General features: G+C 54.1%; 1 protein-coding gene across 1 annotated transcript; it reads right to left on the reverse strand.

The window, feature by feature from the left end:
- Positions 1-4,681: 4,681 nt before the first annotated feature.
- Positions 4,682-5,641, reverse strand: LOC136000711 (olfactory receptor 14C36-like). The gene has a single exon (XM_065654655.1). The coding sequence runs from the start codon at positions 5,639-5,641 to the stop codon at positions 4,682-4,684; it is 960 nt and encodes a 319-aa protein (XP_065510727.1).
- Positions 5,642-15,904: the final 10,263 nt, after the last annotated feature.

Consider the following 15,904-nt stretch of genomic DNA (forward strand, 5'->3'; position numbering starts at 1 on the left):
GTGGGAGAGGGACAGGGCATGTCAGGGAGAAGCAATGAGATGGCTGATGGTTTAGTGAACCCTTACAGCCATGGCTGAGCCCAGGAGTGGAAAGCAGTTGTTGTCTGCAGGTGGAGGAGGAATAGGAGCAAGACTTTCCTGGGAATATGGAAGGAAGGAAGAAAGGCCTCTCTTGGGCTAATCATATATGGCAGTGACATTTGCATGCTGTGGGCATGGCTGTGCCTGGGAGATGGGGAATGGCTGCTGCTGGGGGGGCTGTGCTCAGGCATGGCCCATGAGCTGACCTTGCTCTGCTCCTCTCTTACACTGCCCAGTCCTGGATGGACCTCAGGAAATATCCATGAACCTGGTGGATGCATGAACATCCTGGAGTGATGGGATATGGATCCAAATAGAGGATTCAAGCAAGTTTGAGACTGGGACATTGAGGTGATTGGTGACCATTGCCAGGGGTATAAAAGAAGATTGATGAGTTGTGAAGAACTCACAGGCATTTCCAACTCCACAGAAAACCAGAGCCTTGCAGCTAAAGCAACAGCACTTGACATAAAACCCACCCCCAAAACACAAAACACTCACACTGACCACACGAAAAGCCTTGAAAAACATTTGAGAAAAATCTACCAGGTCCCAGGGGTCAAGTCTCAGCCATTCTGGTGATAAACAAGCATCAAGGGCTGACAGGGCATCAGAGCCACCTCCACATTGCCCTCACCACCTGTAACCAGTGTCTCCAAGTCTTTCCTTCACGAGCCTCCAGGGACAGGGACCTCGACTGGTTGTTTCCTTCACAGCTGTGTCAGTCCTGTCCCTTCATGGGGTCCCAAGCACCCTCAGAAACTTGAGTTCTACTTCTGCCTTTCACTTCATCAGAGGCTTGTTCATTCTTTCAGTAGCTGCAGTTCAGGATCACGGCAGCAGAGGGCTCATCAACATCCAAAATGCCCTTACAAGCCAAGGCTCTGTGCATCCTTTTCCTAAAGGCTTCAAGTCTGGTCTTGATGATTAGGGAGATTTCAGGAATAGCCAAATAGAGAGCATTTCCATAATAAAGAAGAATAAATCAGTATTTCTTCTATTGTCTTTGCCCCTCTCCCTCCTCCCCGTTTCCCAAAGAGGTGGTATCTTATTGATCTGGAGCATTTTCTGATGAAGACAAAACAATATGTGTAGGAAAGTGGGTGCCTGATGCACCACTTGAGTGAGGAGACAGGCCAGGACAGCTCAAGAGGAATCACACTCCTCTGGAGCACAAGGCTGTCCTGCAAGGCTTCTCAGATTTCCTGAGCTCCTTCACCCATCAGACAGACTTCCATGTCACCACCTTTATTGGCCGCCGTCTCCCAGTATGTCAAAGTCTTCTCCTCTGGAGCCCACCAGCCTGTGCTCTGCTGCTGGCCTTCCTCCCTCCCCTCTGGTGCCTGGAATCCCACTGTTGCCTGGTCACCACAGCCAAGGTGGACACTGATGTTCACATCCCTCACCAGCTCTTCTTTGTCTCCCAGTTCCAGATCCAGGTGAGCATCACCCTTGTTGTCCCACCAGGCAGCCACGTTAAGAAGTTGGCCCAAGATCCTCTGGACTGTTGGCAGCTGCTGCTTTGCCTGGCCAGTGACAGCCCAAGGAGATCCTCCGGTAACTGAAATCAGCTCTCCTGCAGGACTGCACTGTTGTTCTGCAGTTGCCCTGCTTCTCCACCATCTCACGGTCACTGCAGCCATGGCCGCCCTCATCCTTAGCTCCCCAGCCTGATCCACCTTGTCTGCCAGTAAGAGACCAGCCCTAGTCAGCTCGTCCAGTGTTTGTCTCAAAATGCTGTCTTCCACACCCTGCAGGAACCTCCTGGGTTGCTTGTGTCCAGCCCTGCTGCCCTCCCAGCAGACCGAGAGATGGTCCAGCTTGCCATGTAATCCAGGACCTGTGACCATGAGGCTTCCTCCAAGGCAAGGGCTGTGCACGCCAGGCTCCCCTCTGCACAGAGCTCATCTCCACCTCCTCATCCACCCGCCTGCCTTCCTGAGGAGCCCTGCCCACCCATGGCTGCCCTCCCACCACCGAGCTGTCCCACCAGGGCTTTGAAGTCCCCATGGGGAGCAGTGTGTGGGAGGCTGGCTGGGAGGTGACCCCTGGTGCCAGAAGAGGATGATGCAAGGTGAGGCATCATGGGAGGGAGGTGGATTTTGAGGTCACATCTTTGGAAACAACCCAACTGGGCATGTGGTGAGACATGCCTGGTGATGTCACCTGGATGCTGGGAAACACCCCCAGCAGTGCTGAGAGCTTGGGAGACGGGAGATGCAGGAGAAGGGGAAGATGACACGGCTGGAGGTGGGTTGTGATGCCACTTCTATTGCAGTTACCTGGGGTAGATGTGGACAAAGCCAACATGGCCAGATTATTACTTGTGAGGTCACCTCATGACAGCAATGTGATTGGCCAGAGGTAGGCAGGTATCATGAGGTCATCAAGGACACCAGACGGGAAGGCTGCAGAAAGATGAGTGAGCCCCTGGGGAGGCCCTGCCCTGGGCTGAAACCACCTGTACGTGCCACGGGAAACTGTGGCACATGCATGAGAAGCTGAGGGATGTGAGAAGGGACCAGCAGTATGGGCAGCTCCGTGTGTGCCAGCTGGGCCTCACAGGTGGCTGCAGATGTGACCAGGTTGGCCAGACTGCACAGAGGGGAGCACTGGGGACTGTCTGGGCAGTCAAGTCTTGCAAGGCCATCAGTGCCTGGAGGAGCCACCAGTGATGCCACTGAAGTCCCAGAGGACCAAGGCAATGGAATCCAAACTATCAAATTTGAGTGCAAGTGGAGAAAACCTGAGCCCACTGGGGAAAAAGTAACTGATGATGGTTATGAATTGTGAGGAGATCGGGGCAGAGAAATTTGGATCGTGGAAGAAGCAGCCTGTGGAAGAGTGGGGAGGAGGAGGATTCAAGGGACCAGCTGCCCGTGGGGAGGTGGCTGGTCAGTGCTGGTCTGGCCAAACTCCCTGTCTGATCACCATGGCCTGTCCTGCTTATCATACTGGTTTCAGTTGGGACAGAGTTACTTATCTTCATAGCAATTTGTATGAGTCCATTTTACATTTATGATGGAAACAGTGTTGGTCCCACCCCAATGTTTCAGTCATTGCTGAGCAGTGCTTGCACAGTATCAAGGGGATTTCCACTTCTCACACCAACCCCACCAGCATGGGGGCTGGGGTGCGCAAGAAATTGGGAGGGGACATGGCTGGGACAGCTGAACCAAACTGACCAAAGGGATGTTCCACAACATATGATACCATGGTCAACAATAAAATCTGGGAGAAGAAGGGAGGGGAGGACATTCGGTGTGATGGTGTTTGTCTTCCCAAGTAACCATTACATGTGATGGAGCCCGGCTTTTCTGAAGATGGCTGAAAACCCTCCTGCCGATGATGCAGTGAATGAATTCCTTAGTTTTCTTTGATTACATGCATAGATTTTGCTTTGCCTGTAAAACCGTCTTTATCTCAACCCACAAGTTTTCTTTTGTGTTTCCAATCCTCCGCCTTATCCTGCTGTGGGGCAGTGAGTGACAGACTATGTGGTGCTGAGCTGTCTGTCAGCGTTAAACTACAAAACTAATCAAACTCTGCTCCTGGCTCTTTGCTGTGTGAGTGGGCTCACTATTGTGTGTGCGTTTGGGTGTGCTGGCACGTACACACCTTCTTGGTCAATTCTAAGTGAGGCTAGCAAGGAGGAGGAGGACACCAGGATCTGGAGAACCCCAGGGTTGGAATGTCCAAGTGGGTAATATCTCTGAGTCTGGGCTGACCCAAACCCCAGGTCCACATAGGAAGGACCACAGGGGTGTGTGAAACTGCAAGTAAGTTCTACCTGGGATATACAGACCACTCGTGCAACCTTCACACCAGATCAGTCTGAGAGGGGCAACAGGACAGGGTCAGTTCTGTTGCTCATGGTTGTGTAAGTGCTGCTGTTGGTGTGGTGGCTGTGAGGGTGCTGTTGCCTGTTGGAGTTGGTCTGTGTCAGATGGTCTGTGCCCATCTTTGTTTCCCTGCAGATACCTGCATTTAGTGCTTTCCCTTTGATGACTCCACCTTGGGCCATGTCTCACTCTGTGGGGTCCTGTCACTGCCCACCTCAGGCACAGCTGGTCCGTGTGTATCTCACGGGCTCTCAGGCAGCTCCAGATTCCTCTCCGGGAGGATTGTCCTCTGCCCCATCATGCACTGGGACAGCCCAGTGTGGCTGTATCTCATGACCACTCCCCATCTCCACTGTCAACAGACAGCAAGGGTTGTGTCTTAAATCACAACTCTGTTGTGAATCAGCTTCCAAGGTGACATCGAGCTTTTTCCTCAGGCCCTTTTGAGGGAAATTCCTGGGCCCATTGTTGAAAACAGCTTTGGAAGAACAACCAAATCTTGAGGAACTGCACTCTGGAGATGTCATTTTGTTACAGAGATGCTATGGGAGACTAAGCTCTGACACAGTGTTAGAAAAACATTTATACAGCTTTCAGGTGTTTTAAAACTATTTATAATGGGTTCATTATTCAGGATAGTGAGCTAAACATGAACAGTTATGTACCAACATAATAACCATAAATAACAATATGGGTAATGCTAACAAAGTAAAACGGATAAAACAGGGTACAGGCCTGCATTGGGATACAATTAGACATCATTTGTGGACAGTGATGGAAAGATGATCAGTATTGACAAACGCCCATGAAATCACTTTCCTAATGGACTCCTTGAGCTCCTGGTTCCTCATGCTGTAGATGAGGGGGTTCACTGCTGGAGGCACCAATGCGTATAGAACAGACACCACCAGGTCCAGGGATGGGGAGGAGATGGAGGGGGGCTTCAGGTAGGCAAACATAATGGTGCTGACAAACAGGGAGACCACGGCCAGGTGAGGGAGGCACGTGGAAAAGGCTTTGTGCCGTCCCTGCTCAGAGGGGATCCTCAGCACGGCCCTCAAGATCTGCACATAGGATACCACAATGAACACAAAACACCCAAATGATAAACAGACACTAACCAAAATAAGCCCAGCTTCCCTGAGGTAGGCATCTGAGCAGGAGAGCTTGAGGATCTGGGGGATTTCACAGAAGAACTGGTCCAGGGCATTGCCCTTGCACAGTGGCAGTGAAAATGTATTGGCTGTGTGCAGCAGAGCATTGAGAAACCCACTGGCCCAGGCAGCTGCTGCCATGTGGACACAAGCTCTGCTGCCCAGGAGGGTCCCGTAGTGCAGGGGTTTGCAGATGGCAAGGTAGCGGTCGTAGGACATGATGGTGAGAAGAGAATACTCTGCACCAAACAAGAAACCTAAAAAGAAGACTTGGGCAGCACATCCTGCATAGGAAATGACCCTGGTATCCCACAGAGAGTTGGCCATGGATTTGGGGACAGTGCTGGAGATGGAGCCCAGGTCGAGGAGGGAGAGGTTGAGCAGGAAGAAGTACATGGGGCTGTGGAGGTGCTGGTCACAGGCTATGGTGGTGATGATGAGGCCGTTGCCCAGGAGGGCAGCCAGGTAGATGCCGAAGAAGAGCCAGAAGTGCAAGAGCTGCAGCTCCCGTATGTCTGTGAACGCCAGGAGGAGGAACTGGGTGATGGAGCTGCTGTTGGACATTTGCTGATGAGCATGGGGCACTGTCACAGGAGCAAAAGACAGTGATAAGTTAGGGGAGACTTCTCTGAGCAAAAGCAAAGCCATTTCTCATACCCCCTCCCCTGCTCCACACCCCTTGTCCTTTTGCAGACCTTCCTTCGGGTCCGTGGCTGAGCCCTGGATGGTGCTGGCTGGAGGTGCCGGGCCTGTGCCCCCTGGCTGCCCAGGAGTCAGCCCTGCTCTGCAGCAGGGGTCATGGAACGGGGGGCAGGGGACAGTCCTGGGGTTCAGCTTTGTCAGATGGAACCATGCCATGTCTCACCCTTTCGTAATGTCTCAGCACCCCATGTTTGCCCAGGATACACACGGCTCATTTCAAAAACCCAACAGCATTTTCTCTGTCACAGCATCTCTGAGCTTCTCCATGGGGCTTTCAGAGAACACAAAGAAGTTGTAGGACAGGTTTACATCCTGGAGGGAAGATCACAGATCGGAAGGACACCTGAAGGATATGTCCAAGTGCCCTAATGATGGCATCTGATTCAGGGAGACTCAGCTCATTCCCCAGCCCCACACACTGCATTGCCCACAGCCCCACAGGTCAGAGCAAAGCTGGGACACGTGTTCCCATGGACACAGCTGCAGGAAAGGACCCACAAGATCAGGCTGTGACTCTGCAGCTGAAACTCCCATCCCCAGAGAGCCTGACAGCAAGAACCAGATCACATCAACAGTGACCCAGAGCAGTGGAGCAAGAAGGAAAACGCGGTGAGGGTGGGTGTGAGAGAGGCCAGGGCAGAGGCAGCCGGGCACTCCGACAGCGTCACCCTTCCCCAGCTGTGCAGCCACCTCCCACACACCAGCATTGCCGGGCAGCTGCTCTCAGCCCCTGTGCTCTGCAGAGGGAACTGGAGCTCTGGCTGCACAGGAGCTGCTTCATGCCTTGGAGCCCCCGGCCCTGAGGGCAGAGGCTTTGCTGGGTGGGAGAGGAGGCGAGGGGGCTGCTCACAGGAGGGATCTGCACTGCGGGGATCATACGGAGTTTTCTGTGTTCTCCCTCCCATAACAATTCTGAGTTTAGTTTCCTCTCATTTCTGATCAACTCCCTGCTGCCTGGAGATTCTCCCCATGGGAGGTGTTTCCCTGTCCATGTCTCTTCCCTGTCAGCACTCACAGACCCCATCCCACCTTCTGTTCCTTCACCCTGGCCCTACAGATCCTGCCTGTTCACAGGGCACTGCCTGGGGGCATCTTCCTGTTTGCAGGAAGGGACAGGACAGGTCAGACTAAGGATGATGGTCCAGCAAAGGTGGTGCAGGTGCTGTCCACAGGCAGAGAGGTAGTGAAGGGGCTTCTGGCAGATGTACTGATCACTCAAAGTTGCAGTTCAGAAGTATCAGTGACTTGTTTAAGCAGGAGGGCTCATTTTCATTTTATTCTTTCCTGCACCCTCCAACCCTCGGGATAGGAAACTGAAAAGACAGGCTCAGGAAAGCTCCCTATCTGTCTGCTAATCCTTGCATTGATCTTCTGCTTGAGGCATCCACTTGGAAAAATCCTGAGGATGTTCTGGAGGTGTGAGCAGCTCTGACCCACACAGCATCCACTCCACAGCAGAAGCACCTTTCCTGCCCTGATAGGGGTTTCTCCTTCCCCCCACAGCTACTCCCCACAGCACCGTGGGGATCTCCCCGGGCAGGCTGAGCACTGACCCTGGCAGGCGGCAGAGTCCCTGCCCCGGCACAGCCCTGGAATGCAGGGACGCTGCTCTGCAGGACAGCCCTGGGCACCTCTGGTTCCTCACCCGGCTTCACAGCTGTTCAAAATTGCCTGACAAGAGCCCCCTCCTCACAGATCCCTCAAGCTGTGCCTGTGCTAACTTGAGGAGATGCCTCCAGGAGCTACAGCTGCATTGCCCTGCACCCAGAGACTTACCATGGCAAGGGCTGCAAAGATTTCTCCTCTGTGAGCTCTCAGTCATCCTCCCCATCCTGACCACCTTTCATCTCTCTCTGCCTTGCTCGTCTCCCTGAGATCCCCAGGCAGAGCCCTCAGCCCTGCTGCGCTTTGCAGAGGAGCTGCTCCTGGGCAGAGCTGTCTCTCTGCAGCGCTGCCGCTTGCCATGAGCCCCCTGTGTCCCAGGAGCCCAGCCCAGCTCAGCAGCACAGGAGCAGACCAAGGTGCTTTAATGACCCCTCTGGTGGGTTTGGTGCTGAGTCCATGGACCTCAGACCCTGGAGGAAGTTGAATAAAACCTCTCAAGAAGTCAAAAGTCAGATTCAAACTCCAAAGTTTCTTGTAATGTTAATGGGTCCCACTGAGGAACACTACTGAGGAAATGACCCCAGGGTCTGGTTAGAGAAGAAAACTGGAGGCAGAGATGGCAGGTCAGGACAAGCAAGGTGAAGGTCTCTCTGATGATCAGTAAACCTGGATGTGTTTCATTAACCAAAGGGCCAAGCACTGACCCCCAGCCCTGGGAAGGCAGATCCTGTCCCTCCCACGTTGCCCAGGGCCCTTCCTGGGACAGTGTGATGTGGGGCTGTGCAAGGCCAAGGGCAGGACTATGGTCCCACACCTCCCAGGTTCCTGGCTGGGGACAAGGAGGCCATGAGGCCCCTGTGCTGTAAGGACAAGGTGTCTCCTCACAGGCATCAGAGCTGGAGACAACAGCCACAGCCAAGGGGAGAAGGAGCTCATGTCTGGTGGGGGCTTTCAGCCTCTTTACATCCCTTGATCAGGGGGACCATGACAACCTGTGCTGTGGCATCCCCTGCACCTCTTTCCCTGCAGGCTGGAGACATCCCCCCTGCTGCCCCACCTTGCTCTTGTCTGAGCATCTTCCTTCCTTTGCTGATCTCTCTCCATCCTCCCCAGCTGTTCCTTGAAGCACAAAGCCTTGGGCTGATGCAGACTGCCTCTGGGTGACCTGCTCCACCACAGCACTGCCCTTCCACTCACATTCCTTGCTGCTCATGTCCAGCCTGGACCTCCCCAGCTGCATGTTGTGCCATTATTTCTTTCTCGTGCTGTTTCCCACTACGAAGAAAACCTCCACCCTCTCTGAAACCACCCTTCCAGCACTCTCAGGCTACTCCTACACTGCTGCAGCCTCCCCAGCGCTGCTGGGCCAGAGCAGCCCAGGTCCCTCAGCATCCCACACCATGTGCACAAGGTCCTGACCCCTGCCTTGGCAGAGCCCTGCATTCTCCAGTTCCTCCCTGCTTCTCCAAACTGGGAGCCGCACACTGGCACACACCCGTGTGTGTGGGGTCACACCAGTGCTGAACCGAATGGGATGAGAACTCCAGGTGTCTGGGTGCCCACGCTCCTCCTCATGCAGCCCCGTGTGCAGCTGCCTTGTTCATGGTGAGCGTGCAGCACGGGCTTGTGTGGCGGCCCTTGTAGTGCCCAGGCCCTTCTCCTCAGGGTCCCTGCTCAGCGTGTCAGGTCCTGCTCTGTTCTGATGGATGGGGTTGTTCTCCTGCCCTGATAAAGAACTGGTTATTTTTCCTTTTAAAACTGACGAGATTCCTGGTGGTGGAACCCCAAATTTCTCTAGGTCTGGATACTCGCTGGACTGCTGCAGCCGCAGTCCCTCCAATTCCAGCCAGGGCAGGGACCGCTCGCCCGGGGAGCCCCCGGTGCCCCCTAAAGAAAAGGGGCCTCAGCCTCCAGGACTCTCCTGAGCCCAGAAAGTGGCCACTAAAATGGCAGCAGTAGCAGGGTTCCATCCAGAGTTTATTCAAGAAAAAAGAAATAATTTCCAATTTCCCTAGCACAGTCTTTCAGTGCTGCTTTCTCCTCCTTATGCTGATGCCTCTCCCTGACTGCTGTGCCCCACTTTCGGTGGCACCAGATTGTTGGGGGCATGGCCATGTGCCCCCACAGGCTTTGTCATTGGTGCCCTCACTCACAAGGGAAAACCCATCTTCTCACTCCCTACATAAAGGAGCTCCACACATCCCAGCAACTTCTTCACTCTGAGGGAATCCCACTGCTGACCCTTCCAGCCCGTCTCTCCTGAAAAGCCCGTACCCAGCCATTGCAGCACCCCAAGCTGTGTGACTTGTCCCACCACGCCTGGCAGTGACTCCATGGGTGTCAAACAGCACAGGCTGCAGCTTGTCCTGGCTGTGCCCTTGGCTCAGGGCATCAGTGCACAGTTGGGCTGTGGCACCTCAGCTGTAGCACCCGGCCAAGCTCTGAGAGGCTTAGGGAAATCTGGTGGGTCTCAAGAATCCAGGTCCCCATGTGTGCAAAGGTTTGACTTCAGAGCAGAGCAATGTCACAGTGGTGGGCAGATGGAAAGTTAGGGCTGAAATTGGGCAACAGGAGAGTGAGCAAGCCCTGCTGTCCCCAAGGCCAGAGAGAACCAGGGCTGGCAATGACAGACCTGGAAGGAAACGTGTGTTTTGTCAGTGGCGTCTCTGCTGCCCCTGAGGTACTTGGGCAGACGTGTCACTGATCTCTAGGAATGACAAGGTGCTGCTGACAGGCCCAAGGTGACAATGGTTTGTCTGTTCCTTGATTGTGTTATCAAGGGGGTGAGAATAGGATGGTGAAAAGAAAAAAAGGAGATTTTGAAGTGTAGCTATACGCATGGACACCGCGGTGTGATGCGCTTCCTATTCATGGGCTGCCCTACATCTACTGGATAGAGAAGGGACAGATCTTGCGATGCTTCAGAGGTGGGAATGAGTTTCTTGCACAAAGGCACCGAATCTGTCTGCAGTGCTGTCTGGGGTGTCTGTCCCACACTCACTGTGGATGGGGATGGCTGCCCTGGACAGGACCATCGCTGTCCCTGCCCAATGCATGTAGGGGTGTGTGAGAGCCTTGGCACCTCACGTAACACTGCATACCTGTAACTGGCATTAAAGGGAATAACCGCCCTGAATTTGATTTGTCAATAGAATTATAGAAAAATTTCAGCTGGAAGAGACCCTCAGGATCATCGAGTCCAACCATAACCTAACCTAACTCTAGCACTAACCCATGTCCCTAAGAAACCCAATTAAATGTCTTTTAAACACCTGCAGGAATGGTGACTCCACCATTTCCCTGGGCAGCCTGTTCCACTGCTTCACAACTTTTTCCATGAAGAAATGTCTCCTAATATCCAACCTGAACCTTCCCTGGCACAACGTGAGAACATTTCCTCTCGTCCTATCACTTGCTGCTTGGGAGAAGAGACCAACACCCACCGCGCTACAACCTCCTGTCAGGTAGTTGTTGAGACCGATAAGGTCTCCCCTCAGTCTCTTTTCTTGCAGGTAAAGACCCTCATGTCCCTCGGCTGCTCCTCATAAGACTTGTGCTCCAGGCCTGTCACGGTCCATTTGGTGATGGGCTTGTGATGGTTCGTTTACCTTGATCTCGAAGCGCAAAATTAAGGCAACCAAAATGGCAAGGGGTTGTGTTTCAATCATCAGTGTTACTTTATTGTTTTGCCCGTAAAGTGGCACTCAATAGAGAGAATGGAGAAAAAGGAAAGAAATATGGGGCCACCCCTGCCCTGCCCCCGCTGCTTCTGTGCCCCCCAGTGCCTCGAGTTCCACACACTCAAGAGCCTCCATGAGCTCCCCTGAGCCCCCCCCCAGCACCCTGGGGACCCCTGGCCCCCTCCGGCACCCTGTGCTTGGTGACCCCCAAACCCCCCTGCGCCCCTTGGCCCTTCAGCCCCTCCTCCGTAATTTATTTCCTGTTGCCCCCCCTGGGGTGTGTGGGACTGGGGGGACCGTGGGGCCCTGGGTTTTGTCTTGGGGGGGGTCACCCCTTGGGCCTCCCATTGCGTTAAAATGATGGATTTTACCGCTATCTCTGCTCTCTGGGAGGGGCTGGGGACGGGGCGCTGTTTGGGGACACAGCTCCACCCCCAGTGCTGAACGCGGGGGCTCGGGGGGGGCTATGGGCAGAGTCTATAGGGGCTGGGGGACCCCTCTCCATGGGAGCCAAGGACATAGCGGGGATCCCTCGGGGACACTGAGGGGACCTCCAGAGATCCTCCCCCAGGACACCAACGGGACCCCCCTGGGAATCATGAAGGCGCCTGGATCTGAGTAGGGGCGTGGCCTCCAGAGCCCCCCAAATGCCGTGGGGATCCCCCCGGCTCCTTCCCCAGCACCCACGAGCTGCCGTGACCCCCCCAAGGAGCCCCCAACGCCCCCAGGCTGGTGTCAGGCCATCACCTGCCCCCCCTTTTTTTGCACCCCCAAATGGGAGTAAGGGGGTTCCCGCCTCCCATCCCCCAAGGGTTGTCCTGGTCCCCAGGGCTGGGGGGGCTCTAGGACCCAAAGGGGAACCCGGACCGAGCCCCGGCTTGGAGACCACGGCCCTGAGCCCAACAGATCCCGAGAGAAACCGACAGAAACCGGCAAAGCCCGATAGAGCACGACAGAGCCCAATAAGGGCCAACAGAGCCTGACAGGGCCCAACAAAACTTGAAAGAGCACGACAGAGCCCCACAGAACCTGACAGAAGTCAACAGACCCTGACAGGGCCCGACAAAGCCCGATAAAGCCCGACAGAGCCCAACAAAGTCCGATAGAGCTTGACAGAGTCTGTCAAAGCCCGACAAAATCTGACAGAGCCCGAGAACGTCCAACAGAGCCTGACAGAGCCCGTCAAAGCCCGATAAAGACCGACAGAGGTTGACAGGGCCCGACAGAGCCCGGCAGGGCCTGACAGATCCCAACAAGGCGCGACAGGGCCTGACAAAGCCCGACCGATCTTGGCACAGCCCAAGAAACCTGAGAGAGCCCGACAGAGCTGAACAGAGCCCAGGAAAGCACCACAGGGCCTGACACAGCCCGACAAAGAGTGACAGAGCCTGCCAAGGCCTGACACAGCCTGACGGAGCCTTCAAGGGCTTGACAGGGCCTGGCAGGGTTCGACAGGGCCTGACAGCGCCCGACCAAATCTGAAAGAGTCTGACGGAGGCCTGTGGGGGGGCCTGGGGAGGAATGGGGAGCCCTGAGGAACCAAGACATGTTTTGGGGAGCCCTAGAGAGGAATGGGGAGCCCTGAGGAACCAAGGCGAACCCTGGGGAGAACCTGGCAGCCTCGGGGAATCGATGTGAACCCTGGGGAGGACGGTGGATCTCAGGGGAGCCCCAGGGAGACGAGTCAATAGCTGGGGAGGGTCCGGGGAGCCCTGGAAGATGAGGGGGGTCCTGGGGAGGCAAAGAAAGCCCTGGGTTATTTTTTAGAAGAGATTCTTGTGGAATCTAATTGTGCTTTGTCATTCAGACCTACCCAGAATGTACACCTGGTACAAGTCAGGTAGTATCTGTGGTTTTGCTAGAAATTTAGTGTAATGCAATAGCATCCTAATTTTTTTATCGGAAATTTCAAGACACAATTTTATTAATACTATAGTTATTGTATTTAATTTTCTATCTACATCCTAAAAAAACTAAGTTGAAATCTGTACTCAGTCCCATTGCGGTTGCAATAGAGGTAGAAAAGTGCAGGTGCTGTCATTTCCAGTGAGGGTCCAGGTGCTTTGGTCCCTTGGTGGGTGGGGCCTGGGGTGATTGACCCCGCCCCTTCCCCAGGTGATTGGTCAGGGTGGTGGGTGGGGTCCAGGATGATTCTCCCCGCCCCTGCCCCAGGGGATTGTGGGAAGGGGGTGGGCGGGGCCCGGGGTGTTTGAGCCCCAGCCCCAGGGCAGGAGCTCATTCTGCTCCAGGGCTGCTTTGGTGCTGGTTCTCTGCTGCTCCTTCAGCAGTGGGCAGCTTTTGAGCTGTTCAATCAGCATGGACAGACGTGTTTGGAGAAGTGGAGGTGTCTGTTTAAGGTAAGAGCTTCAGGAGCAGCGAAGGTTCAACGGCAGCTGTAGTAGAAAGTATGTTTGTAACTATGCTTAATTTATTGATTCAGTTCTAGGAGCTTTGCATTTTCCCTGAACTTCTGACTGCAATGAAAATGCAGTGTTGTTTTTTGGTTTTACTGCTGCATACCAAGCTGCTGATATAATCTCTTCTCCTAGGACTGATGCTCAGGTTATCTAGTGGGGGTTAGAGTGAGCGTCTTGTATCTGTAGATGGAGTTCTAGCATTTCTGAAGGAAGCAGCAGGGCCATAAGGCAGAGTGTCTTTCTGGCTATGGGCTGGCTCATGGCCTCCCTGATCACCCACAGAACACGGTGTTGTCCCCAGAACCCTTGCAGTGTGCGGTGGCCCCTGGTGTATCATTTAAATGTACTTCCCAGAACTCAGCCAAGGTGAGCAACGGCTAGTGGACTAGTACTGGTAAATATTATCCTGGTGCTCAATAGTGTGCTTGTGATTTTTTTTTTTTTCTTATTGCAGGTGATGAAGGGGAAAGTGGCAACTGCAGGAAGATCCCTGTGAGCCCATGTGGTGTTTTCGTATGTTGAAGATGAATTCAGTCCCTTGGCCCTCTGAAAGATAAGTGGAGGCACGGGGGCTGAGAATTGCAGGCTGGGGGAAGTTAAAGTTCTCAGAGGGGAAAGGGCCGTCCAGGAACAGTCCCCTTTGGGTGGCTAAAGGGCACAGGGAACCTTACAGTGTGATGCCAGCTTGGGCAGGGCAGCTCCAGCCTGTGTCTGTGTACGTTGGGAAGCCTGCCTTGAACCTTTCAGATGATCTTGGGGTCTCGTTGTGCCCGAGGGGCACCACAGGCATCTCGGGTGCTGTCCCGGGGTCTGGAATGCCAGTGCCGATTGGCCTATTGCCAGTTGGGTGCTGGTTTTCTTGTATCAGCAGCCGAAAGCGTAGATGGTTCTTGCGCCTCAGACATTTCTGGTCAGTTGTGTTTTATAGTGTTGTTCCGGGCTGCGTCGGCAGCTCTGCTGTCTACCCATCCGGTCTAATGGACTGGCACTTCAGGATGCTGGGAAGAAGTTCTTAGGTCTTGCAGGACCTTCTTGTGCCAGTGCTGCTGTCTCGTAAGGAGCTGTGATGTTCGGCTCCTTTTTGTTTTGGGGTTGCAGTAGAGGCTACTCACCTCACCACTGCCTCCCACCAGTTGTTTTGATCGATGCCTTCTCTGGTCTTGGAGTCATTCTCATTGTTGTGCGTTTTTGGTGCTGTTGCAGTTGTGTTGTTTGTAGCATTCTGTGGAGTGTCAGTCTTTGCATGTGCGCGTTTGTCTGGGAGCTGCTCTGGCTGGAGGCGTAGAGTCAGGGGTGGGTGGACTGAGCTCTAGGAGTCCATGGTTAATTTCTTGACATATTAAATTCTGTAGGCAAAGGTTGTACAGTCATCTAGGATGGAGCAGCTGTGGGCAGGGGAGTGGATGGTCCCTTCACCAGTGTTTTAGGGACTTGATTAGAGCTTCAGGTGTTACTTGTGAATAGAAAGCAGACCTGTGGAATGGTCAAGCTGTTGATCAGCACCTGGGTGACCTGTTAAATAACTTGATTTCAGATGCAGAGGGATCGCTTGGCCCAAAAGAGTGACAGAAGAGGCAAGCAGAGCGCTGTAAGCAGGTGGGCCGGTGTGTGGTCTCAGAGGGAAGGTGTGCCGTGTGCCTCTACGTAAGTTTGGTTGTTTCTCTATTTTATAGGTGTGAAGCAAAGAGGAAAGCCGGGTATTGGCACCGCAGCTCCTCGGGCAAGGTGAGCAAGGAGTGTTGGGCTGAAGCAACAATCTCATTTTAGGTCTTGTGTTTGTGGTGCAGGTCTGAGCATCCTTTGCTTGTGTTTTACAGGTGGTAGCTGAACCTCAGTGTGGTCAGCAGTGTGGCAGTTGAAAGTGACGGAGGCCAGGTGGGCCAGCAGCCAAGGTAAAGGAGTGGGAGATGGGACTGTCTGCGGGCAGGCTCTGCTTTTGGGCAGCATCTGAGCATGAGCCTTTGTTTTAGCAGGCGCTACGGGCAAGCTCGGAGGGGCGAAGCTGCATGCCGACCAGCAGCCACGAAGGTGAGGCGGTGGTTGGTGTTCAGGAGCACAGTAGTGCCTGGTGATTTGGTTCAGCGTTTCCTTCTTGTTTTGCAGGCACTTTGTGGACCCCTTTGGACTCAGAGGACTGTTGGTGTTGAGCAGGGGTAGGGGCGAGGAGCAGTGTGGGGCTGGGGACTTGTGCCAAGCGCTAGAGTTCTTTTGTTTCCTGCTGTCTTAGGTGCCACGAGTGATGAGAGTTTCTGCCCGCGCCAATGGCATGAGAGGCTGAATGGAATGCCTGGGAACCTAGGAGGAGGTGGGTGTTGTGGAAGGGGTCGGCATTGACCTCACAATACTTCGTGCTGGCACTGCTTAGTGAGTGTGTGTTTTCTTTTCTTATTGCAGGGGATGGAGGGGAATGCAGCAACTGCAGG

The sequence above is a fragment of the Caloenas nicobarica genome, chromosome 34 (assembly GCF_036013445.1).
Source record: "Caloenas nicobarica isolate bCalNic1 chromosome 34, bCalNic1.hap1, whole genome shotgun sequence".
Lineage (NCBI taxonomy): Eukaryota > Metazoa > Chordata > Aves > Columbiformes > Columbidae > Caloenas > Caloenas nicobarica.

What these genes read in the sequence shown, in the direction of transcription:
- LOC136000711 (XM_065654655.1), bottom strand. Translation starts at nt 5,641, where the DNA reads ATGTCCAACAGCAGCTCCATCACCCAGTTCCTCCTCCTGGCGTTCACA.